At 41.8% G+C, this 24,781-nt stretch overlaps 2 protein-coding genes across 3 annotated transcripts; one reads left to right on the forward strand and one right to left on the reverse strand.

Moving 5' to 3' along the window:
• Positions 1–223: 223 nt before the first annotated feature.
• anxa13l (annexin A13, like) lies at positions 224–9,048 on the reverse strand. Of its 2 annotated transcripts, none has more exons than XM_072688435.1 (11): positions 8,947–9,048; positions 7,550–7,625; positions 6,755–6,849; positions 6,201–6,371; positions 6,052–6,085; positions 5,351–5,430; positions 4,630–4,698; positions 4,415–4,516; positions 3,647–3,722; positions 2,964–3,076; positions 224–2,851 (listed from the first exon to the last, which is right to left on the reverse strand). In XM_072688435.1, the coding sequence occupies exons 1-11, from the start codon at positions 8,959–8,961 to the stop codon at positions 2,732–2,734; spliced, it is 951 nt and encodes a 316-aa protein (XP_072544536.1). In that variant the 5' UTR covers positions 8,962–9,048; the 3' UTR covers positions 224–2,731. The 2 variants fall into 2 exon arrangements, with proteins under 2 accessions (XP_072544536.1, XP_072544535.1); XM_072688434.1 differs by having other exon boundaries at positions 6,201–6,380.
• Positions 9,049–10,987: 1,939 nt separating this feature from the next.
• Positions 10,988–24,121, forward strand: ap2m1a (adaptor related protein complex 2 subunit mu 1a). Its single transcript, XM_072688438.1, has 12 exons — positions 10,988–11,109; positions 13,804–13,922; positions 16,641–16,906; positions 17,442–17,524; positions 17,698–17,703; positions 18,485–18,620; positions 18,974–19,118; positions 20,620–20,739; positions 20,836–20,971; positions 21,558–21,655; positions 21,740–21,851; positions 22,991–24,121. The coding sequence occupies exons 2-12, from the start codon at positions 13,849–13,851 to the stop codon at positions 23,123–23,125; spliced, it is 1,311 nt and encodes a 436-aa protein (XP_072544539.1). The 5' UTR covers positions 10,988–11,109; positions 13,804–13,848; the 3' UTR covers positions 23,126–24,121.
• Positions 24,122–24,781: the final 660 nt, after the last annotated feature.

Genomic DNA, 24,781 nt, shown 5'->3' on the forward strand with positions numbered 1-24,781 from the left:
TTTGAGAAGATCTGGTGGAGCTTTTTCACTGATAGGCTCATGTGCTACCTCGTTTGAAGCCTAGGCAGCCGAGGCAGCCGAGACAGCACAACAACACGATGCTGCCGCCCCCATGCTTCACATATTCAAATAATGTGATGCCACCCGGCCCACCATCATCACTGGACAAAGCTGGTAATCTCACCACACACACACACACACACACACACACACACACTGTATGTGGGTTTGTCATTTGGTGTCTTTTATTGTGTTTAATATACTTATTAAACAAGCTTTTGTCTATGGGTTAGTACATTGGTCCCCTGGCCGTTCTCATTTCCACTCTCTTCTGGTCATTTTGTCGCATTTCCAACAAACCCTTGGTTGATATCAGTGTATTAGGCTACAGTATCTGTCACCACAAAGCTTTCAGATATGTTTTATTAGCACATACTAGGTTTACTCTGAAAGGCAAGACAGTGGAGAGTCTTTTCAAAAGAGATCAATTCAAAATCTGAAATAAAGAATAATAAATAAATAATAATATAGTTGGAAAAAATCACTAAGAGAAAAAAGCACTAAGAGGCTTCGAGTGTGATTGCACTGACAGTGTATTACTATTACTATAAGCTACGCTATGCATTCCTATGCTACTCGGTACAAACTTTAAAGAAGATACCACACGTTAAAAGGTATCCAGATGACTGACTAATCACTGGTGCACCACAGTCCCTCCTGTGAAAGAGATAATGACAACGAGACTGTGGTGATCATGACAACGAGACTGTGGTGATAATGACGACGACACTGTGGGGATAATGACGACGAGACTGTGGTGATAATGACGACGACACTGTGGGGATAATGACAGCGAGACTGGTGATAATGATGGCGAGACTGTGGGGATAATGACGACGACACTGTGGGGATAATGACAGCGAGACTGGTGATAATGATGGCGAGACTGTGGGGATAATGACAGCGAGACTGGTGATAATGACGGCGAGACTGTGGTGATAATGACGGCGAGTCTGTGATGATAATGACGATGAGAATGTGGTGATAATGACAACGAGACTGTGGTGATAATGGCAGTGAGCCTGTGGGGATAATGACAATGAGACTGTGGGGATAATGACAATGAGACTGTGGGGATAATGACGACAAGACTGGTGATAATGACAACGAGACTGTGGTGGATAATGACGACGAGACTGGTGATAATGACGGCAAGACTGTGGTGATAATGACGGCAAGTCTGTGATGATAATGACGATGAGACTGTGGTGATAATGACAACGAGACTGTGGTGATAATGACAGTGAGCCTGTGGGGATAATGACAGTGAGCCTGTGGGGATAATGACAATGAGACTGTGGGGATAATGACGCTGAGACTGGTGATAATGCCGATGAGACTGGTGATAATGGCGGCGAGACTGTGGGGATAATGGCGGCAAGACTTATATCTAATGTCGGCCTGTTGTGAAAGAACCCTAGAAAAGGCACTGTGAGAGTGTGAAGTACACACTACCGTTCAAAAGTCTGGAAACACTGCTGTCAGTAATATTATGGTAGCCATGCTGTTGTACGCGGTATGAATCTGTAAGAAATTTGAAAATGTTAGACATGTACACAATGATGAACTGAGATTTAGATAATTATAAAACATCCATGAAGCTCCAATAACATTAATATCCAGTATGAAGTTCTAATAACATTAATATCCAGTATGAAGTTCTAATAACATTAATATCCAGTATAAAGCTCTAATAACATTAATATCCAGTATGACGTTCTAATAGCATTAATATCCAGTATGAAGCTCTAATAACATTAATATCCAGTATGAAACTCTAATAACATTAATATCCAGTAAGAAGCTCTAATAACATTCATATCCAGAATGAAGCTCTAATAACATTAATATCCAGTATAAAGCTCTAATAACATTAATATCCAGTATGACGTTCTAATAGCATTAATATCCAGTATGAAGCTCTAATAACATTAATATCCAGTATGAAGCTCTAATAACATTAATATCCAGTATGAAGCTCTAATAGCATTAATATCCAGTATGACGTTCTAATAACATTAATATCCAGTATGAAATTAAAAACATTAATATCCAGATTTAAATTTGGATACAATTCATAAAATTTAAAATGCAGTTCTACCAAAATATCCAGAATGATTTTATAACATTGATATCCAGTATGAAGTTCTCGTGAAATCAATATATAAAATGTAAGTTCTCATAAAAAAGGGAATATCTGGAATGATTGTTAGCAAAATTAATATCCACAAAGAATTTATATTTTATGATCAAATTAATGATCAAATTAAAGTACTAATACATAAATATCTAGAATAACGTTTTTAGAAATTAATATTTAGAATAAAGTAACAGAATGTTTTCTTTTACATTTGTGAGGAAATGTTGAGAAAATTATTTCAGTAATTATTTATCGCTCAGTAAAGGAAACAGAAATGGTGTCTAGTCTGTAACAGTGTAATGTGTAATATCACTGTTATTACAGAATACAGCTACACCAGCTGCAGTTCAGGCATCCAGTGATCCAGGTTTTTGAACAGTAGTGTGTGCTGATGGAATGGACAGAGTGTTTGTAGAGCAGATTCAGACTGGGTGCACAGTAAGTGTCGGTTCTGTAGGCAGTGTTGGTGAGAAGGTCCTGGTGGTAACGTCGGTCAGTACTGACACTGTTTAGGCCCATCCTAAAGGGGACTCAGTGCAGGATGGCCAGCAGGAGGCGCTTAAAATCTCCACCGCAGTCTGCGCCCAGGGCGTCCTTCAGAGTGACGTCATATTTCTCCAGATACATGTCCTTAATGGTCTCCAGATCCACCTAAAAAAGAAAACAGCACCTGTTCCATTCCACAGCCTAATATTTAGCATCATTAAATCATTCATATTTAGTATCATTAAATACAATATCTGTTGAAAAACAAAAAAAGGACCTCAGAGCGTCCCACTATGATCCGGATGAGCGTGTCCTCATCCGTCCCAGCCCCCTTCATTGCGGCGTTCAGCCGACGGGCAAAGTACAGCTGCGGGTTTTTAGCACACCGAACTGTTCCGACAAGAAGCAAACACATACAGACAGATACACTAGATTGACAAAAGTATTGGGACACCTGCTCATTTATTGTTGCTTCTGAAATCAAGGGTATTTAAAAAAAGGAGTGAATCCCTGCTTCAGTTGGAGTAACTCTCTATACTGTCCCGGGAAGAAGAAGGCTTTCTACTAGATTTCGGAGGAGCATTACAGTGAGGATTTGATTGCATTCAGCAACAAGCGCGTTAGTGAGGTCTTGATGTTGGATAGACAGATAAGCTGTGTGTTTGCATCTGCATGTCTGTGTCAGCAATGGGTGCAACCTGAAGTACCTGAATGCATTCATTTGAAGGGGTGTCCACAAACATTTGGACATTTAGTGCAAAACCTGACTGATCTTTGTTTTTCAGAATTTCCAGAATAGTTTAATAGTTTAATCATTTTCTCCTCAGTTTATTCATGATGTCATTCCAACGTTTTGGAGACGTTCTGACCCAGTTGTCTAGAACATCACAGTTTGGTTCTTGTCAAAGAAGGAGATCGCTAACTGCTAACAGACGCTGTTATCGTTCTTATTATCGTTACCCAGAGTAATGTAGCAGTCCTTTAGCGTCCCTGTGGCCTCACTGTCGATGGCATCAAGGATATCTGTTCCAGAGAGCTGCAGAGATGGAGAGAGACAAACGGAGAACAGCAGGTATGTATGGCAGTTGGGGGGATTCTCATTGTTTACTTTGGTGGTTTTAGTTACAGTAACAGTGTGTAAAACTACCTCCACCATGTTTGGCGGCTTTGCTTTACCCTGACAAGCTCTTGTTATAGGCAGTTGATGAAACTACCTCCACCATGTTTGGAGGCTGTGCTTTAGCCTGGCTAGCTCTCACTGTGAGCTGTTGATGAACCTACCTCCACCATGTTTGGAGGCTGTGCTTTAGCCTGAGTAGCCCTCACTGTGAGCTGTTGATGAAACTTCCTCCACCATGTTTAGAAGCTGTTCTTTAACCTGGCTAGCTCTCACTGTGAGTTGTTGATGGAACTACCGCCACCATGTTTGGAGGCTGTGCTTTAGCCTGAGTAGCTCTCACTGTGAGTTGCTGATGGAACTACCTCCACCATATTTGGAGGCTGAACTTGATCCCGGCTAGCTGTCAGTGTGAGTTGTTGATGAAACTACCTCCACCATGTTTGGAGGCTTTACTTTATCCTGGCTAGCTCTTAATTACAAACACACTTACTATGTGGATAAAGAAAAATATCTTGTGTTTCAGAATTCACAGAATGCAACAATTTGATGATGTCACTGGATTGCAGGGTCTAATCTGATCTCAGCATGCGGTAGTGTCTGATTCTTACTGATTCGTAAAATTTGAAGGTGGCCTGAAGCTGCAGATAGTTCCTGTGGGTGAGGATGTAGGTGAAGGTGGATTCATCCGTGCCAAAACGACCCTCTCCAGCCTGAGAGGAAACAACAGAACAACACGGCACGTCACACTAAGAAGGCGTGAAGAAACAGGAAAATAAAAAATAAAAAATAATAAATAAATAATAACAAGCAAAATAAAAGTCACCTCAATCAGTGAAGTGGCATCCTGCTCAGCCAGTCCTTCATCCACCTCATAACTCTCATCCCTGCTGGCCTAAAGACAGATACACGTCCATTCTGTTTATTCTGGCTCTTGACCTTTGATGTTTAAAATTCTTTCATTCAACAACAATTGAACTATAATAACATAATAATAACAATAATATCTAGACAAGTACATTTCCTGAAGAAAATTGCTATGCTGTTGCTAAGCAGAGCATACATATGGTTGCTAAGTGCATGCTGTGCTATTGCTATGATGTTTCAAGTGATTACAATGGTATACAAGGTGGTTGTTATGCTATTCCACATGCTTGCTATGCTAAGCAGTTGTTATAATATTCCAGGTGGTTACTATGGTGTTGTTAGGTAGTTGCTATACTGATGCTAAGCAGTTACTATGGTGCTCCAGGTGGTTACTATTTAGTTTCTATACTGAGGCAGTGTGGTTACTCGGGTGTTGTTAGTGTGCTGCTAGGTAGTTGCTATGGTGTTCCAGGTGGTTGGTAGATTAAAAACCTGTTGCTATGCAAAAACCATACATCAAACCAAAACGCTGTATACAAGCAGTGTCAATACTCTCGAAAACGAGTTAGCAAACTGCTGCTGTGGTGGTTACTGTGGTTGGGTTGTTTTTAAACCCAGCAGCTTTTAGAATGTGAGGTTCTAGCTACCTCAGCATTATGCCAGCTGTCTTGGTACCTTACCTGCAGAAGTGAAATCAACAAGTTTCTGACGTCTCCGCTGGTGTCATCCTCAATATCAGCCTCCAGCTCACGCTCATGTACTGCACAGCCAATAGGTCAACAGGTCAATATAACTAGAATATATATAAATATATAGTCTTTAATAAAATCACCTATTATTATTATTAAAATCACTATTATTATTACAGTTATTGTTGTGCTTATTACACATTAAATGCAGGTAAACCTGTTTTACAAAATAAAACAATTGTGAAATATTGCATTAATACATTTCATTACACACAAAAACTTGTATCTCCAAAAAGGCAACTTTACAGAAGCAGGAAAAACCTTCTGGTCTTTTAATGGAAGTCAATGTAAAAAGATTTAATTCCAGGTTATTTTGGAGCATTTCTATTGGTCCATTCATCATGAAGTTGATTATGATATGATGTAAAGAACAACTGCCAAATTCTTATTATGTCAAAAGTGAACAATTACAAAAATGGAGATACAAGACTATTGCACAACAGTGACATTAAACACTTTTTATATTTTCTGAAAATAAATAGTGTCTCATAAAACATGTCATATAAGTAAACAAAACAGATTTAATAAAAGACTATAAATCAAACATAAGGTTAGCTAGCTACAAATGACCTGATCCATTTTAGATATATTTCCATTTCTTATTTCCATATTTAGATATAGTCCATACTTACCCTGGCCATAAGCCTCTTTAATATTCAGAATATCCTGTTGATAAAAATATAACACTTATAACACACTGCCCAAAGCTTTTACTGGCACAATATTCAAATTTATAAACATCTAAACAACTAAATCCCAGTCAACAAGAACACGGAGCAACCTGATTGGTGCTGGTGCACAGAATCTCCACCAGGATGTCCTCATCTGTCCCCGCCCCCTTCATGGCCCTCCTCAGTTCCTTAGCAGAGTAGACATGAGGCGGGTCCAGCATGGCTATGATGGCCTTCTCAAAGCTTCCCGTCAGCTCGCTCTTCAGCACCTCCTCCAGCTCCTGTGGGTTCTCATTGTTACAGTAACAATGTGTGAAACTACCTCCACCATGTTTGGTGGCTGTGCTTTAGCAAGGCTAGCTCTCACTGTGAGCTGTTGGTTGAAAACAGTCCAACAGGCCATGCTGATTCTTTTTTATTGTTTATATATTATTATTATTATTTTTAGATTTTGATTGACTAATTAATTGTGCAAATGTTATGTTTGATTAGGTACACTACACTAGTTGCTACTGCTAAAGCAACAACAACAACAACAATGTGTGTAATTTGGCTAGTGTCCAAACCTTTGCATAAGACTGTTCTGATTTACAGTAGCGGGAATCAAATCAGCAGTTATTTGCATAACTAGATGGCAGGAAAGGCAGGAAAACAGCCCACTTACATCATCATATTTCTCAAAGAAGGCTTGCTTTATGTCAAGGCGCTGTGCCGCACAGCGGTTCGCCAGGATATCGATGATAGCCTCCTCATCTGTGCCTGCAGTCCGGGAGAAAGACCAGATTAGAGCTTTAGTTTAGTGAAAATCTCATTTACAGCTTTTCTCTATATGAATGTACTCCTACTTGGTGTCTGAAGTGTGCTGTGCTAGTTTCTGCTGCAAGGAGGAGCTATGGAGCAGTGGTGACAGGGTTGTGGGTTCGATGCCCGGGCTCGGCAAGGCCGCAGCAACGGTTCACTAGGATGCTCTGGGCACGTGTGATTCACTGGTGTGTATGTGTGTGTGTTCACTGCACGGATGTCTTGGCTATGAGGCTAATGTAGCTAGCTAACAAGCAGAGAAGGCTAAGCTACAGTTGTTTAGCTTTCACTAATTTGCATGATGCTAAATTCTCACTCTCCTTGAGCTGGTCAGTAATGGACCTGCTTACGGACACTGTATGCCTCACCGTTATAGAACATGGCCAGACTATTCCTTTTTCATGTATATATCATCATTTCGGGGGTTTCTTACACAGTTTTTCACCATTTTAGGGCAGATTTACTAAAAAAAGCACTAATTAGTGACAGTCAACCGACCTTCTTACTATAGCCTGCTTTGTTTAGTCACTTTTTAAAGCCGAAATACGGGCCGTGATGGTGCAACACCAGAATCTCTTGTATAAACTGAAGATACTTCTAGGCCTCAGTTCTAGGCCTCAGTGTGTTTGGTGGAAAAGGGGTAGTTGATTTGACCTACCCATTCCTTTGCAGGCTTTGCGGATCGCCTTGATATCTGCCACCACATCAAAGTCCTCAGAAGGAACGACCGTGGGCTGAGACGAGAACAAGAACTTTACACACCACAGTTCAGGCGACGTCACACTGCTGCATGCACTACAGTTCTCTGATCGACCTCCAACCACCCCTGTTTTCTGTCTCTCCCCACTCATGTATTGTTTACATTCTTCAATCATAGATTTTAAAGCAAATTTGAATATTTTACTAAATAATGCATTTCAGTTTGTGGTCGTTTTAGCTTTTAGCGTGTGCTTAGCTCATTTTAGCATTAGAATTCATCACATCACAGAAATAAACTATTATTAATTAATTACACCTGATTATTCAAAATATCTGCATGGATAAAGGGTTGCGATGTAAACAAAGTCAGAGTGGTTCTGTGTGAACAGTTACCCAGTCAATTTGTTCAGTGGGAGGGGAATTAAAAGAATTTTGGGTCTAAAAAGTGTTTTTAAAACCATGTATCTTTATAATAGTGGAGGGATACATGCAGGGTGTTGTGCGGAAAAAAAGTAGTCCCCAAATTTTCAGCATTCTCACTATTTTCCCATCATCAACATTCTATATAACGCTCAGAAGACATGTTTAGGTTCATTGGTGAGTTCGGATAGTAAATAAAATATTGCCTATATTTGTGTTGTAGTCACAGCGACCAATGCCTGGTTCCATTCACCACCACTGTAAAGGGTCGGTAGGTTTCTCTACAATGAACCACAATTTCAAACCAACCCCCCCCTAAACACACACTCTAAATGTGTTCATCTCAAACCCTGAATTATGCAGAAATTTTGAAAGGAACAAAAAATGATGGAGCTCCCCTTCTAGCTTCTAGCATCTAGCTTTGGGTATTGTGCTCTGGAGGGCAGGAAAGGGTGCAGCCTCTAATGCTGCCCTGTGCTGAGTCATGGGACGGCCGAGCCCACAATGAGCCCCCTCTGCCTCACCCACGGCCTGCAATAACAATGTGGCTGTATTGATTATGAGAAGGAGAGAAGGGCGGGCTGGAGATGGAGAACATTCCAGTAAGCCATGCATCAGGCTTTACACTGCTGCAGAGGTTTTTTAGCATCATGTAAAAGTCTGTTCTGCCCTCAGTTTTGCCCACAGTTAATATCAATATCGCAGACCTGAGTCATAATTTAAATATGTCAGGCAAAAATATTCAAACAGAGCAAAAACAATATTGAAACAACAGCCAAAAAAAACAACTAGCCAAACACACACTGTTACACATGCATGACAGACAGATCAGTAGAGAAAGTGCATGTACAGAATTCTAGCTGAGGAGAGCTAACACACAGCTGCTGAATCAGAAATCCTGTGTTAGTGGATGCTGGGGTAGAGAGCTGTACTCACTTGAACGTTTCCCATTTTCAGCTTCACTCCTCTGTCTCTGTCTCTCTCTCTCTCTCTCTGTGTCTCTGTCTCTGTCTCTCTCTCTCTGCTCTCATTCAGCGATGGTGCTGCACCGCATCGATGACATCACACACCGAGGTTGGGTCTACATTCTGTCAAGGCCCGCCCCCTTGTGCTATGATTGGATAGTAGCATTACAACTAATGGTCTATCTATCTGTCTGTCTGTCTGTCTATCTGTCTATCTGTCTGTCTGTCTGTCTGTCTATCAATCTGTCTATCTATCTGTCTGTCTGTCTATCTGTCTGTCTGTCTGTCTGTCTGTCTATCAATCTGTCTATCTATCTATCTGTCTGTCTGTCTATCTGTCTGTCTGTCTGTCTGTCTCTCTATCTATCTATCTATCTATCTATCTATCTATCTGTCTGTCTGTCTATCAATCTGTCTATCTATCTATCTGTCTGTCTGTCTATCTGTCTGTATGTCTGTCTGTCTGTCTGTCTGTCTATCTATCTATCTATCTATCTATCTGTCTGTCTATCTGTCTGTCTGTCTGTTTGTCTGTCTATCTGTATCTCTATCTATCTGTCTGTCTGTCTGTCTATCAATCTGTCTATCTATCTATGTCTGTATGTCTATCTGTCTGCCTATCTGCCTGTCTATCTATCTGTATGTGCACTGTCTATGATTATGATTGGATAGTAGCATAACAAGTAATGATCTATCTGTCTGTCTGTCAATCTGTCTATCTGTCTGTCAGTCAGTCTGTCTGTCTATCGATCTATCTATCTGTCTGTCTATCTGTCTGTCTGTCTGTCAGTATGTCAGTCAGTCTGTCTGTCTATTTGTCTATCTATCTATCTTTCTGTCTGTCTGTCTGCTTGTCTAGTATAAACTACCAACCAATCACAGAGCAGGGCTGGGGTTTGTCTGATTACGGGTGGGATAGGAACAAGGCATCCAGGGACATAAACAGCACCTGGCAAACAGCTAATCTAATCTACAGACAGAGCTGGACAGACAGAAAGGCAGATGAATAGATGGATGGGTGGGTGGACAGATAGATATATAGATAGATCGATTAATGGGTCTATATTGTTTATATTATGAGAATTTTTCTTTATATCAATACATTTATTTACATTTTAGTGCCTGTCGATAAACAAGCTCTGATGAACAGAACCAGCACAACTGACAACAAATTCAGAAACAAACCAGCCTTTATTGCGTCCAAATAACATCGGCCCACATACAGCGTCCACAGTGGTGTGACCTTCTGGTGACCAGAACAGCTTTAAAGACTTCAGCTTCTCTCAGTCATGGAATTAGCTTTTGTACAATCATTAGTTAAACCATAAAATAAAAGAAAACTTTTTTTTTAGAAAGAACTATTTAATAAAAATATATAAATAATACATGGAATAATTATGCATTACATTGGATGTATTTACAAGTGTTCTTTTTTCAAAATGACTGGCAGTTTATTGTTTGCCACTTATTGGTATTATCTTTTCATATTATAACAAATGTAACCCCTTTAAACCTAAACAATTAAAAAATTGCCAGGAAAATTACATTATTTAAAACGTATGTTTTTGATCTTCTGACCAATTATTGTCAAAAATAAATAATAGATTAATTAAATTACACTTTGCATACAGAACGTTTAAGTTGCATCATATTTCATACATCAGAAGTGATGAATTGGCCACATTCTAAAACATATCAAGCACTAAATTGCCTTAATAAAGTCCTTAAACTCCTTTTAAAATTGCCTTTAAATGTTTTAATGAAGCAGTTTTTGTCTGGTGCACTTGGAGCACAAAAAACATGTGATTTTATTTCCTTATTTATGTAATTGATCTTTATTTTATTTATTGTAAATTATAGTTGTTATTATTATAATATTATAGCTACATTGTTTAATAATTATTTAAGGTATTTTTCTCAGAAAATTAATTCGTATTTTAAAAAATTAAATTAATTTTAAATTCCCTCTTCTTTCGTGTTGCTCCTCCCTTTGACGTCATTACGCCTCCGATTACGCAGCACGCAGGCGGTCAGCTGCCCGGCGGGAGTCAGCCTGAGCCTGCTGCCCAACACACACACACTCTCTCACACACTCTCTCACACACAGCGCTGAAAACTAAAGGATCTCACAGAGGTATGGACACGAAAATACACCGTTATCACCACATTACTGCCGAGTTTAGAGCGTTTAGCCGCCCTGCGTCATTCAGCCAGTCTCCCCGACTGAGGGGAGGAGGAGGATCAGCGGGATCAGATAACGCGGATAAACATCGACGTCTCTCAGTTTTAGCGAGGGCTAACGTTAGAACATTACCCGGCCTCTTTCTGATCAGGTATCTTTAATCTAACAGCAATCAATAATAATGTCGTGACCTCGTGTCTTGGTCAAGGATTAGGCCGGTTATATCACGAGCAGAGCGGTGGCTCCTCACTTCCTGTTGGCCGGACTCGTCTTCGTTAGCTCGCTCGCTCGCTTAACGGCACGGGACGTGTTTATAATCTGTAGATTTTCAACATTAGTTCATTTCTTTCCTCCTTTTTGCGCCCAAACCGGGAATGTGTGACATCATGCCTGCTTTCCCGACTCCACCTTGTTATCGTACTTGGCCCTGTTCCTGTTATTCGCCAGCCCGGTGTTCAATTGTCCGTTCCACCTTAAATAGCGCCGCAGTTGCGTTGTGGCGCCTGCGCGCCCCAGACCGTAACAGTGGGGCGTTTAAGGTGGAACGGACAAGCTGCCAAGTTCAGCCTCGGGCTAGTGTTAATGTTTTGTAACGGTCTTTAAATCGGGAACTTGGTCAGTTTCGGTCTCGGTCTTGCTGTAATCAGCATGTTTGCCCTCTTCGCTTTTGTATGAGAGAGTATAATTGATTACTGAAGGGAATGAATTCGGTTAAAGGCCTCTCCGTTACCGTTAGCCACCAAAGTGTGGATGATTAACCTTGAATAGAATCGAAGCCAAACGATACGCTAATAAATCAGGTGTGTTGAACCGATTCTTTGTAGTACATCTGAACTGAACTGCTTCGATTATTGTTGTTATTATTATTATTATTATTATAGCTAATTGTGCATCATTAAGTCATGCTCGTATTAAGTACTTTCTGAATTTTTGTTTAAGGGGGGGGTGCTGCTTTTTCGTTCATTTGGTTGAACCAAATGCTCCAAATCCAATGCAATTTATAATTAATAATAAGTATCAAGATAGAAAAATAACAGGGGGGTGTTTTACTGAATCGAGGGGGGCAGCAATCTACTGAATTGAGGGGGCAAAATCAAGGTGGGGAAAATTTACTGAATCGAGGGGGGCAGCAATCTACTGAATTGAGGGGGCAAAATCAAGGTGGGGAAAATTTACTGAATCGAGGGTGGAGGGATTTTCTGAATCGAGGGTGTGGGAATCAGGGGGGGGCAAAATCAAGGTGGGGACAATTTACTGAATCAAGGGTGGAGGGGGGTTACTGAACCAGGAGGGACGGTTTACTGAATCGAGGGTGGAGGGGGGGGGGGGGGGGTTACTGAACCAGGAGGGACGGTTTACTGAATCGAGGGTGGAGGGGGGGGGGTTACTGAACCAGGAGGGACGGTTTACTGAATCGAGGGTGGAGGGCGGGGGGGTTTACTGAACCAGGAGGGACGGTTTACTGAATTGAGGGTGGAGGGGGGGGGTTACTGAATCGAGGGGGGGGGGGGTTACTGAACCAGGAGGGACGGTTTACTGAATCGAGGGTGGAGGGGGGGGGGGGGTTACTGAACCAGGAGGGACGGTTTACTGAATTGAGGGTGGAGGGGGGGGGTTACTGAATCGAGGGTGGAGGGGGGGGGGGGGGTTACTGAACCAGGAGGGACGGTTTACTGAATCGAGGGTGGAGGGGGGGGGGTTACTGAACCAGGAGGGACGGTTTACTGAATCGAGGGTGGAGGGGGGGGGTTACTGAATCGAGGGGGGGGGGGGTTACTGAACCAGGAGGGACGGTTTACTGAATCGAGGGTGGAGGGGGGGGGGGGGGGTTACTGAACCAGGAGGGACGGTTTACTGAATTGAGGGTGGAGGGGGGGGGTTACTGAACCAGGAGGGACGGTTTACTGAATTGAGGTGGAGGGATTTTCTAAATCAAGGGTGTGGGAATCGGGGGGGGGGGGGATGATCGAGGTGGGGGGTGTTTTTACTGAATTGAGGTGGGGGGCGATTTACTGAATTGAAGGGGCGGGGGGGCGATTTCCTGACTCTAGGTGAGGGATGTACTGAATTGAGGGAACAGATGTCTCTAAATATTACTTTTTTACCTTGATGCTTTAAGGAGCCAGTAGTCGTGTGTACAATCTACCCAAATTTCACTCTGTCCTCTGAATTATGATTTACTATTTAATATTGACCTCTCAAGACAGACTATCTTGTGTTAAAGTTTAATATTTAACTTACGCCCCTGTGGTACGGGTACACTACCTATTTGTAACTTGTACTTTTGAGTATTTCAGAAAAAAACATGAATTGCAAACCTTGTGTAATCCCTTATTATCCTTACAGCCTTCAGCTAGGCTAGCTATGCTAACGTCTTGCTTCCTTGACCAGAACTGATAAGTCTGATCTCATTGCACAGCCTCACATATAACACACATATTTAGCAATGGGTGCAACTTAAAGTAGATGACTGCCTTCAGTAGAAGAAGTGTCCACAAACATTTGGACATGCAGCGTATTCTGCAAATAGGAACTTGTTAATGAACACTTTGAGCAAGTCTTTATATCTGCGCTCCACTGTATCGTCTAAAAGCTGATGGTTCATTCTGTGGGTGCTTAAGAAAATGTCTCTCGTCAACATTGCAGGTGTGGGAGCCCACCATGGAATGTGAAGTTTGAGGAGCAGCCACCATGATTGGAGGACTGTTCATCTACAACCACAAGGGGGAGGTCCTGATCTCCCGGGTCTACCGCGATGACATAGGGTGAGTTCGCTACCAGCGGGAACGGTGGGCTTGTGTGAACATGGTGAGAATGGTGTTTGGTTAGATCTCGACCAGGCCGGTGTCTTGTCTGTTGTGCCGCTAACACAGCAGCACAGCGGCAAAAACAAAGGATCGGACAAAGTTAAGGCCTAAGGAGGCTGCCTACACCTTGCATCAACATGTCTATTGCTGATCCTCTGACAGTTGGATTATGTTGGAGCGCTTACAGAAGCGAGTGTAAACGTCCCCGGAGTTCATCGGGATCGGATTATAGGTTAGATCAGATCAGATCACACTGGAGAGGAGTTTTGGTCAACAGTGTTGGAATGCATTCCCATTACCAGGTGCCACCAAGTGGCACAAATCCAATTTCCTGCCTTAACGTGACCCAGATCTGATCTCCTCCTCCTTCTCCTTTCACGTGTGGTCCTAGATCAGACACGCATCCAATTCCTAACCGTATGACCTCAATAAGTACGTTGAGTTGGAATTCATGTATCTTTGCGACTGTGGTTGAGAAGCTCCCTACTCCCTACGTAGTGCACTATTAGCATTTCGCAGATGTTTGTACACCAATACCTCCGTATATTGCATTAGCGTTACGTATATTGGTTGGACAGTGCGGATGCGGGTCACTTCAGGCAGGTTTCGGACCCCCACTTGCGCCCAGAAAGATCAGATCAGAAAAAAAAAGAATCAGGCCTGGATTGGATCAGGACGTCTTCTGAGCTCTGAATTTTGTAGGTCAGGGAAATGGAGTGTTTCAGCTCGTGATGGCCGTCAGAAGGGTAGCAAAGCTCCTCTTTTTCACGACTCTCGCACTCCATTGTTCTTTACCCGGAGAGGCCATCCTGCTCCAGCAGAGCCGGAGGAAGGAGCGCAGGATGTTCGGATGGGAGAAGATCATGTGTCTGCGTTAGGTTTTCCTGCCGTCGCCTGTTTTTTCTTGCATTAGCTCTCGACATGTCATTTCCCACGAGCGTGAATGCTGCAGACTGGGGGTTTGTTGGGTAAACGCGTTGCTAATACCCTGTGTGTGTTGGCCCTGCGTGTGGGTCCACTGTGTCTCTGTGTGCTGTATGTCTTCATCCTACCTCATCTCTCTGTCCTTTTCATTCCTCCTCTCATTCTCTTTGTCTCCTGCCTCAAACCTCTCCATCTCCATTCGGCATAGAAGTAGGTAAGATTCGCTCCGTCCAGCGAGACGAAAGCTAGGGCCTGACCGATATATTGTGTGGACGATAAATTTGTGTAGATGTCTGCGCTGTTGCAGCCTGTAATTACTGAGATGAAGCCAGCGGTTTGTTCTGCGTCGTCATGAATGTGAAGGAAATATGAGGAGAACGGTCGAGCTGCTGCTCTGATGCTAACAGGCTAAACAATAAACCGTCAGCGGAGAAAAATGATAACTTTGTAAAATGTGTTTTTCAAAAATGGCAAATAAAATTCTTTGTTCACAGAACAGTTATTAATAAAGAGTTATTATTTTTATTCTAGATAATGCCAGTTAACAGAGTTAGCTTTTTAATATATTTTTATTTCTTTTTATTTTATTTATAATTTAATTCGCTTTGTTAGCTGTGCTCCCATTGAGTTGTTAGCTTTTCTACAGCTGTGTTAGATAACTATATGGGCTAGTTAGCTTGGTTTAGCTTTGCTACAGCTGTGTTAGATAACTATATGGGCTAGTTAGCTTGGTTTAGCTTTGCTACAGCTGTGTTAGATAACTATATGGGCTAGTTAGCTTGGTTTAGCTTTGCTACAGCTGTGTTAGATAACTATATGGGCTAGTTAGCTTGGTTTAGCTTTGCTACAGCTATGTTAGATAACTATATGGGCTAGTTAGCTTGGTTTAGCTACATCTGGAGTGGTTAGCTTTGCTGGAGCTGTGTCAGATGCTGGGGTATTTAGCTTTGGGACATCTACGTTACCTCTGATAGGCGTTACCTTGGATAGTTAGCTTTGTTACAGCTGTGCTACATCTGGAGTCGTTAGCTTTGCTGGAGCTGTGTAACCTCTGGAGTCGTTAGCTTTGCTGGAGCTGTGTAACCTCTGGAGTCGTTAGCTTTGCTAAGTAATGAAGAAAATTTAGAATCTACAGTAAAGCAGTGTTTAGCTAAAGCTATAGAATTTTAGACTTTATGAAGCATCAGACATTTTTTAAGGAGTTAAAAATATCGGTGGCACAATTTTGGTCAGGTCCTACTGGAAGCATGCCTCCTGACCCCTCCACCCCACAACCAACCAGCAATGCCTAGAAAGCATGCCACAGTGCCTTTAGTGACCCTGGAGCATGTCACTTCACACACTGCACCTGAACAGTGAATTTAAAGGCTGGAAGGTGTAACTGTACCATGACCAGTCAAACACGAACTGGCGTCACTGTAAACTCCGGAGTAACTAATGACCCCCAACCCCCCCACCTTTAGCTTCTCTTTGGTTTCGGTTGTTTTCTGAAGAGTTTACCCTTAATGTGCACTTACAGCTTTCTCACGTAATTAAATGTAAGTCCTTGTTGAGAAGGATTACCACTTCAGTAGATCTGGCAGATACTCAGTTTTTGCAATTAAGGGATTAGCGCTAAGGAAGCTAGTAGCCTGTGATTAAACAGTCTTTTGCAGATATTTAAACATCTGGAGAGATCTGAACAATGTTTATATGAAGTTGAAGAGCTTGACCTCATGTTCCCCTCCATCTCTCTCTTTCTCTCTCTCGTAGGCGGAATGCCGTGGACGCGTTCCGGGTGAACGTGATCCACGCCCGCCAGCAGGTGCGCTCCCCCGTCACCAACATCGCCCGCACCAGCTTCTTCCATGTCAAGCGCTCCAACATCTGGCTGGCCGCCGTCACCAAGCAGAATGTCAACGCTGCCATGGTGTTCGAGTTCCTCTACAAGATGTGCGACGTCATGGCGGCTTACTTTGGGAAGATCAGCGAGGAGAACATCAAGAACAACTTTGTGCTGATCTATGAGCTGCTGGACGGTAAGAAAAAAGCAACCCCGGGAAGAGGGCCATCCCACAATTAGTGGATGGAGCACCACCACCATAATTCCAGAGAACACAGTTCTTCCACAGCTCAATGCTGGGGGGCTTTAAACCCCTCTACTATCCCAACGCCTGGCATTGGGCAGCATGGTGCCAATAGGATCGTTTATCTGCTCCTGCAGCAAATCTTATTCTGCTGGCAGTACTTCTTTACTTCTTTACAGGGACTAGACAAGCTGTGTGTGTGCATTTGCACATCTGTGTCAGCAATGGGCGCAGGTATGGGGACTGTAAATTTGATTCACTGAACTGTTCCTTTAATTCCTTTTTTCCTGGCCGGTGTCCACTGTTAGCAGAGCGGTGCACCTGCAGGCTGTGAGCTGTCCAGAAACCAGGCTGCCACCTAAATAAATAACCAGGCCTTTGGTAAACGGGGTTCTGGGAAGGCCTGGTGTGTGTCTGAAGCACAGCCAGCGAGCTGCTGAGTTTTTATTTCATGTACTTACATCTGTGTCTGTGTGTGTGTGCGCAGAGATTCTGGATTTTGGCTACCCTCAGAACTCAGAGACCGGAGCGCTGAAGACTTTTATTACACAGCAGGGCATCAAAGGCCAGGTAAGGAGAACGAGGCTTAATCTCCTGCACGCTCTCCTCACTTAAGCATTTCAGCCTCTTGTGGTGACCTGGACTCTAATCACACCGTTGTTCAGTTGTTCTTTTAATCCCAGTTTGTAATGCAACACTTTTCCTCTTTCATGTCCTGCTCTCCTGGACCTGACTGACCACAGCATCAGGTAAATAAAAGCCTACTACAGTACAAATGTACTTGTTCAAGGATAATCACACACATATTCATTTAACATTCATTTCTGTTGAATGTTTATTGATTTTTTTTGGCATTTCTCTTTTAAACCTGGATTATTATTGTCTAAAACTATTAGACTTTGAATATCATTAAAATGTTAGAGCTGTTATTGGCTAATATTCTCATTAATTTTAATAGTATTGCAGATTTAGATGTATTTTCTAAAGTTTCTAATGTGGTAATTAGAACTTTTACTTTTCTAATATTAAGTTGAGTGATTGTCTACTTTTATTTCTAATTTTGTCAGAAGTTTTATTTATATTTTGTTTTATCAGACTTTCAATGTATGTATATTTCTAAATGTTATTAAAAGACTACTATTGTTTAGAAATTTAGCATTATCTTAGAACACTAAACTTGATATTAAAACTACATTTATAACTGTTTAGAGACTGTCTAAGAGTTTGAGTATAGTAATCTGTATTATTCTACTATTGCTATTCCAATTTTGACAGATCTTTAGCATTATTTTCTATGATAATGAATATTACTAAATTATTCTTGTCTGATTATAGCTTGACTTGTAATGTAATTATTATTATTAGAAGTTAGAAGAAGAATTTATATTGTCTAAAATTAGACCTCTAATTTAGTTTTTAGAAGATGAGCATTATTATTGTCCGATAATTAAACTTTAAGTATTAAAGAATCATAGTGATTCTGCATTATTTAGTGTATTTACTTTAATCCGTGAATGACATTTTATACAGACTAAAGAGGAGCAGTCCCAGATCACCAGCCAGGTGACCGGTCAGATTGGCTGGCGTCGTGAGGGAATCAAATACCGCCGCAATGAGCTGTTCCTGGACGTGCTGGAAAGTGTCAACCTGCTCATGTCTCCACAGGGTAAGGTGCTGCCCTCTTAGGGGCACTAATCCGGCGTATAACATGGGTTACACAATATGAGCATCATTTCAAAAACATGGCAAACACATCTCTAAATTAGCTTGTTTTTTTATGTATTAATGCATGTATAATTTTACTTATGAGATTTGCTAATAATTGTGTATGTTGTGTAGCGTCTGACCAATAAGACAGTTAGAGGCTAATATTATAATTTATACCCTGAACAATTGGCTAAAAATTTAGTTGATATCTGTTATTCATATATTTTTAAAATATGTATTTGTATATTTTTCATGGTAACTCAAACATTCTGGTTGGTCAAGCACACCTGAACTCTTGTCTCTCCTCCACAGGTCAGGTCCTGAGTGCCCACGTGTCCGGCCGTGTGGTCATGAAGAGCTACCTGAGTGGGATGCCCGAGTGCAAATTTGGCATGAACGACAAAATTGTCATCGATAAGCAGGGCAAGGGCGGAGCCAACGACGAAGCGGGGAAAAGGTGAGCAGCGTCCACTTCCAAAGATGACCTCCTAACCTTTTTATGAAGCTTTGATGGTGATCTTTTTATGTTGACTTTGAGCAAAAGATAAAAAGATGATATTGGTTTTGAAGCTGATTTCTGTTTGTTTTGATTTTTAAACGTATTTGCTTCTGTTACGTCCCTCTCTCTCTCTCTCTCTCTCTCTCTCTCTCTCTCACTATATGTCCATCTCTCTCTCTCTCTCAGTGAGTTAGGGGGAAGGTACTGTTTGTGATTTGTCTGATTTCCCTTTTCCCAAATGTGTTGTCTTTGATGTAGGGCTGGGCGACGTGGTCTTAGTCATATCAATACGAATAGATAGTTGTATGCAAAAGCACATATCATTTGACCAGGCACCTACTTACACTTCATTTATTGTAAATGTGAGCATAAATACATACATTCTTATTTAAATAATTTAACACACTGGACAAAAAAAAAAAACATAAGTCTTTAAAGATTACGGACCACTTAATATATTTGATTCTGTTCAATGTCTACAGGTAATGCTATTCATAGGTGTTAATTGTATATGGTATTGTCCTCTCTTATCTGTATTATAGCCTCATTACTTCATTCTTTGTCCAACTGTATCATGTTATGTTATTGTGTTCCATTAATAATTCCATCCGTTACTTATATGATTGAATCTTTATGGACTCTGATTAAATTAATCATTAAATTCATGCGTCTAATCGCCATTGGGCCGGCTTACAGGAGTAAGTTCCGTGTCCAAATGTGTTAATTATGCTGTACCAATGTACTACAATTTACACTCTCAAAACCAACAGTATTATCATTTCATGTCCAAACTTTTGCACATGACTATGTTGACCGAGTATTTGACAATAGCTTAAATTGAACATAAAGGAACAGAAGTGACTTACTTTGCAAACAGTGCTGTTGTGAGTAAATGGCTGGACTTCCCTCTACCCATATAGTGAGTGAAGAGCGCACAGCGCCATCTAATGCAATGCAGAGGTAACTGGACAATGTTCAAGCCTTTCCAGGAAATTGTAACAAAAGGTCAAATTGAAGAATTGTCGCCCAGACCTACATCGTTATCTTGTTCCTTAGTGCCCAGTTCTTTACTTTCTATGATATTGCTATTGTAGCAGCAGTATAATCACCGGTTCCCCTGTGGTTCTAGTGTCTAGTGCGTGTTCCCAAGTTGATGTGCTTGTTAAAAGAGAAAGAATAGCCAGTATAGGTTTGTAATGGTAGATTTTTATATTCTGCAGTGGTTTAGGAAGAGGTAGGTCCAATTCCATTTGATTTGCTGGTTCTGTGGTTAGTTGCTGGTAGCTGGTAGATTCAGACTTGTGGACACACCTACAGATGAAAGGGTTTTCCCAATTTTTGCTTTTTTCCACAATTTTAAATCAAGTAAAGATATAAACCAGGTGTGTCCATACTTTTGACCGCTACTATGTGCTCAATTATAGCCTGCTCTAGCTCCACATGTGTATTTTCTCCACAGTGGGAAGCAGTCCATAGCCATCGATGACTGCACCTTCCACCAGTGTGTTCGCCTCAGCAAGTTCGACTCAGAGCGCAGCATCAGTTTCATCCCTCCCGATGGAGAGTATGAGCTCATGAGGTTGGTTTCTTAGCTTCCTCCTTCTCTGAGGGGTGTTCTTCCTTACCGTGGTTGCCGTGGGCTTGCGTTTACGCATCCGTGTTGCCATTTTTGAAGGTATCGCACCACTAAGGACATCATCCTGCCCTTCCGTGTCATTCCGCTGGTCCGCGAGGTCGGCCGCACCAAGCTGGAGGTGAAAGTGGTCATCAAGTCCAACTTCAAGCCCTCACTGCTGGCGCAGAAGATTGAGGTGAGTGAAGGGGGCACACAATACAGTATGTGTTCGCTGTCTGTGCTGATATCGGTTTGCAATTAGCAAGTGGAGAGGGGTCACTGTAGGACCACCACTCTTACCACCGTCACTCGGCATTTTTAGCCCATCGTTGACGGAAGGTTTTCCCTACTTTGCTGTATGGTCATGTGTAAACTTACCAAAAATGAATGGAGTAAAGTGGGGCAGGTGGACTAAAGTTTGTAGACACCCGCTCCTTCAGAGTTTCTTTTGAATCAAAGGTCATAATAGAAAGCTTGTTCCTCTACTGCATCCTTTCATTTGATGACATTTGGTGGTATTTAATGGTGTTTGGCCATCAGAACATTGGTAAGGGTCAGGTTCTGATGGATGATTAGTCATAGATAAAAAGAAAATGCCACTCGGACTTACCCCAGAGGCTTTGTCTGAAGCTCCAGCACTCTAAAGAAGTGAGTCCCACTGCTCTGTCTACTAGAGGGCTTTGGGGTTGGAGACTTTAGACCCATGCAGGGCAGTCAAACAAGCAGCATGGACAGCTAAATGCCAGCATATTAACACCACCGATGTTCTTATCTCTGTCAAGGTGCGCATCCCGACCCCTCTGAACACGAGTGGTGTGCAGGTGATCTGCATGAAGGGGAAGGCGAAGTACAAGGCCAGTGAGAATGCCATCGTGTGGAAGTGGGTACTCTTTTCCAGTTGCTCGTTCCTATTGCATTGTTGTTCCTGCGTGAGTTACACCTGTTGACTTCCTGTTGTGTGCAGGATCAAACGCATGGCTGGGATGAAGGAGTCTCAGATCAGCGCTGAGATTGAGCTGCTGCCAACCAACGACAAGAAGAAGTGGGCGCGTCCTCCCATTTCAATGAACTTTGAGGTGAGTGCAGCACGGTGGCAGCGGCTACACATCCAACAAGTCTGACCATGTTCTGACCACGCTGTCTTAAAAGCAAAGCTACAGAAGTGATGCCATTGAACAGTCTCTCAAATCCTGGTCCTGGAGCATCTTAAATGGTTGAGGGAACTTTTATTTATTCATTTATTTTTAATCAGTTCTGGGCCCTGATTAGTTGGATCAGATGTGTTTGGAGAAGGGAAATCACTAGAACAGACATTGCCTGAGGAACTCCAGGGACAGAGTAGAGAAGTTTTGCCTTAGAACGGCCATGTTTGTTTCAGGATAGCAGCTGTTCTCAAAGCAGTTCTCGTTGAACGTCTGGAAAGGTTCTATAAAACCATGTGTTTCGAAACCCAGCATCCACCCCCAGTCCATCCCGTCCATATATGGAAATGAATCTGCGTTAACAGCCTGTTTCCTCCGCCCATTCCATACACCTGCATTCTACAATTCTCAGGAGCGAATGAGGCACAACCAATCAGAACAGAGCTTGTTTATCTCGCACCTTAAAGGCGCAGTAACGGAAACAGCCTGTTAAATTTCTTGTGGATAAACAAAGGTTGGAAAACAGTTGTGTAACAATTTATGACCATTTTTGAAACATAATACATACATTACATATTACATATTTTACTTACTTACTTATATACGTTACATATTTTACTTTTCTGAGAGTGATTCGCCACCCAGAATATAATCAGGTCAACAGTGGGAAGCTGTCCAGTGCTGAATGGGTAGGGCTTGGATGGTAAAATGTGCCGAAACTGGTGAGCTACAGTCTATAATGTAGGTGTTTCCGATAAAGTGGGTCGGGAACACTGAGGCGCATATATATATATATATATATATATATATATATATATATATATATATATATATATATATATATATATAATGAAAAAATAAAATGTTGGATATGGGCCCTAATTTTCTTTGGCTCCTCTGTTTCTTTGTGTCCATTAATCCATATTTGATATAATTAAATATAATACATATAAATGTGTCATGTGACTCAGACTTATCTTCAGGGTTCTAAATGCTATTCCGACTAGGCATCAATAACTAATCAGTATTGATATGGAATTTGGCTGCATGACCAATTGGTGCCTGCTCTTCAGGTCCCGTTTGCGCCGTCCGGTCTGAAGGTGCGCTACCTGAAGGTGTTCGAGTCCAAGCTGAACTACAGTGACCACGATGTGATCAAATGGGTCCGCTACATTGGCCGCAGTGGCATCTACGAGACGCGATGCTGACCGGCCGCTGGCCAGAGGGGGGTCGGTCGTCTTCTGGCTCACCTGTGTCTCGCCTCCCCTCTCAAGATATGTGGATCAATTATAAACATGAAATTAAAAAAAAAAGAAAAGAAATTATGCAAAATGTGAAATGTATCCTGTCTGTCTGTATGAGTGTATTATTCAAGGGGCCCAGCGTTCAGAGCAGGGAGCCGCAGTCTGGAAAAACAGCCACACTGTTCCCTCTGACCCTAAAAGTAGTCCATCAGCCAAGACAAGTCTTTCAGCCTGGACAGCCAATTAGAACCAAGCTCATTTACATATGGGTCTAATTTAAGATTCCATTCAATGGAAAAAGCCAATTCAAGTCTATAAATGGAAATTAATTTGATTCCTGATGTCACAAAAATGCTTAAATTTACATATAGTCACCATACATACATGTTTAATGAGTGTTTCTGATCACTAGACAACCAATCAGAACAGGCCAAATTTGCATAAATATTGACTTAAAGCCTCTGTAATCCCCACGCAGGTTAGGTTAGCTACGTTAACCTTGTAGCTCCAGTGTAAACCGAGCAAGCTTTAGCATGTCGTAGGCCAGTGTGACCAGAGCGAGTAGCCTCCTATGGGCCTGGTTCTGGTTAAGCTTGTGTCCTGTTGGCCCACAGTAGAGCAGACTGGAATCGTGTGGCTGTTTCTCAAAGCAGGATCTCCCGGTTAGCCAGACAGCTTTAGCCCGAACTAAGGCCTGTCCGTTAAGAGAAGAGGTGGGGGGCAGTTCTCAGCTTTGGCCTAAGTTGTCCAGCTACTCCAGATTTCTCTGGGAAAGTGGTGTGACCTCAGAGACTGGAGTCTGGCGGTCTTCAGAGGTTCTACCACTCGCCCGTAATAACTCTCCTGCTTCAGTAGCTTCTTCATCTGTGGTGGTTCTCCAGTAGTCACTCCTTTTAGTGTTTGATCTCCCGCTCTGTAACATGGTGACTGTTTAGTTCAGTAAAAATATATAATGGTAAACCGGTGTGTGTGTGGGTCTGTCTGTGTGTGGGGGGGTCGTTTTAAAGGGACGGTAGTAGTTGTAGTACGTTATTCGGGATTACTGCCCAGTCCGTAATTACGGAAACTGACCCGCAGAAACAGCCTGTGTTGAATTTTTTGATTTTGTGATGTCACAAAAACAAGCATATTAGCATATATCCACCTTTTAAACTGAAACACTCCTTATAACTTCAGTTGTTAACAGGCAAAGCCATGTCTAAGTCTGGACTGCCTTTTGAACAGGTGATGATGCAAGGCATCCAATCAGAATAGAGATTGTTTACATATAGGCGATGCTCAAGATTTGGTACCCTTTATTTAGTTGGTTTGATTAATTAAAAAAATCAGTAAAATGTAAATATAAAAGGATAAAAGTGGGTAAAATAAACGTCTGACAAATTTGCATCCTCATGAGTAGACTAATGTAAAAAAAAAGAACGTAGAATTATTTTCAGTTTTTTAACTTAACATTTATAATTTACTTCTTTGAAGTTTTTTTCCCTAACATTTGTCATTTTTTTTCTAAATATTGCCACATTTTCTGTCATGCAGTCTGTTGTCAGTCACTCATTCAACCCCATAACAGTAATGTATAAAAAAAGATGTATTTGACAAGTCTGTTTCACCAGGTCAGATGAT

This window comes from Salminus brasiliensis, chromosome 9 (genome assembly GCF_030463535.1).
Source record: "Salminus brasiliensis chromosome 9, fSalBra1.hap2, whole genome shotgun sequence".
Lineage (NCBI taxonomy): Eukaryota > Metazoa > Chordata > Actinopteri > Characiformes > Bryconidae > Salminus > Salminus brasiliensis.

Coding starts and splice junctions, on each gene's coding strand:
- ap2m1a (XM_072688438.1), top strand. CDS start 13,849: ATGATTGGAGGACTGTTCATCTACAACCACAAGGGGGAGGTCCTGATC. Junction 19,119..20,619: donor AACGACGAAGCGGGGAAAAG/GTGAGCAGCGTC, acceptor TTTTCTCCACAG/TGGGAAGCAGTCCATAGCCA. Junction 20,740..20,835: donor GGAGAGTATGAGCTCATGAG/GTTGGTTTCTTA, acceptor CCATTTTTGAAG/GTATCGCACCACTAAGGACA.
- anxa13l (XM_072688434.1), bottom strand. Junction 3,723..4,414: donor CCTTCAAATTTTACGAATCA/GTAAGAATCAGA, acceptor CCATCTCTGCAG/CTCTCTGGAACAGATATCCT. Junction 3,077..3,646: donor GGACTGCTACATTACTCTGG/GTAACGATAATA, acceptor TTGTCGGAACAG/TTCGGTGTGCTAAAAACCCG.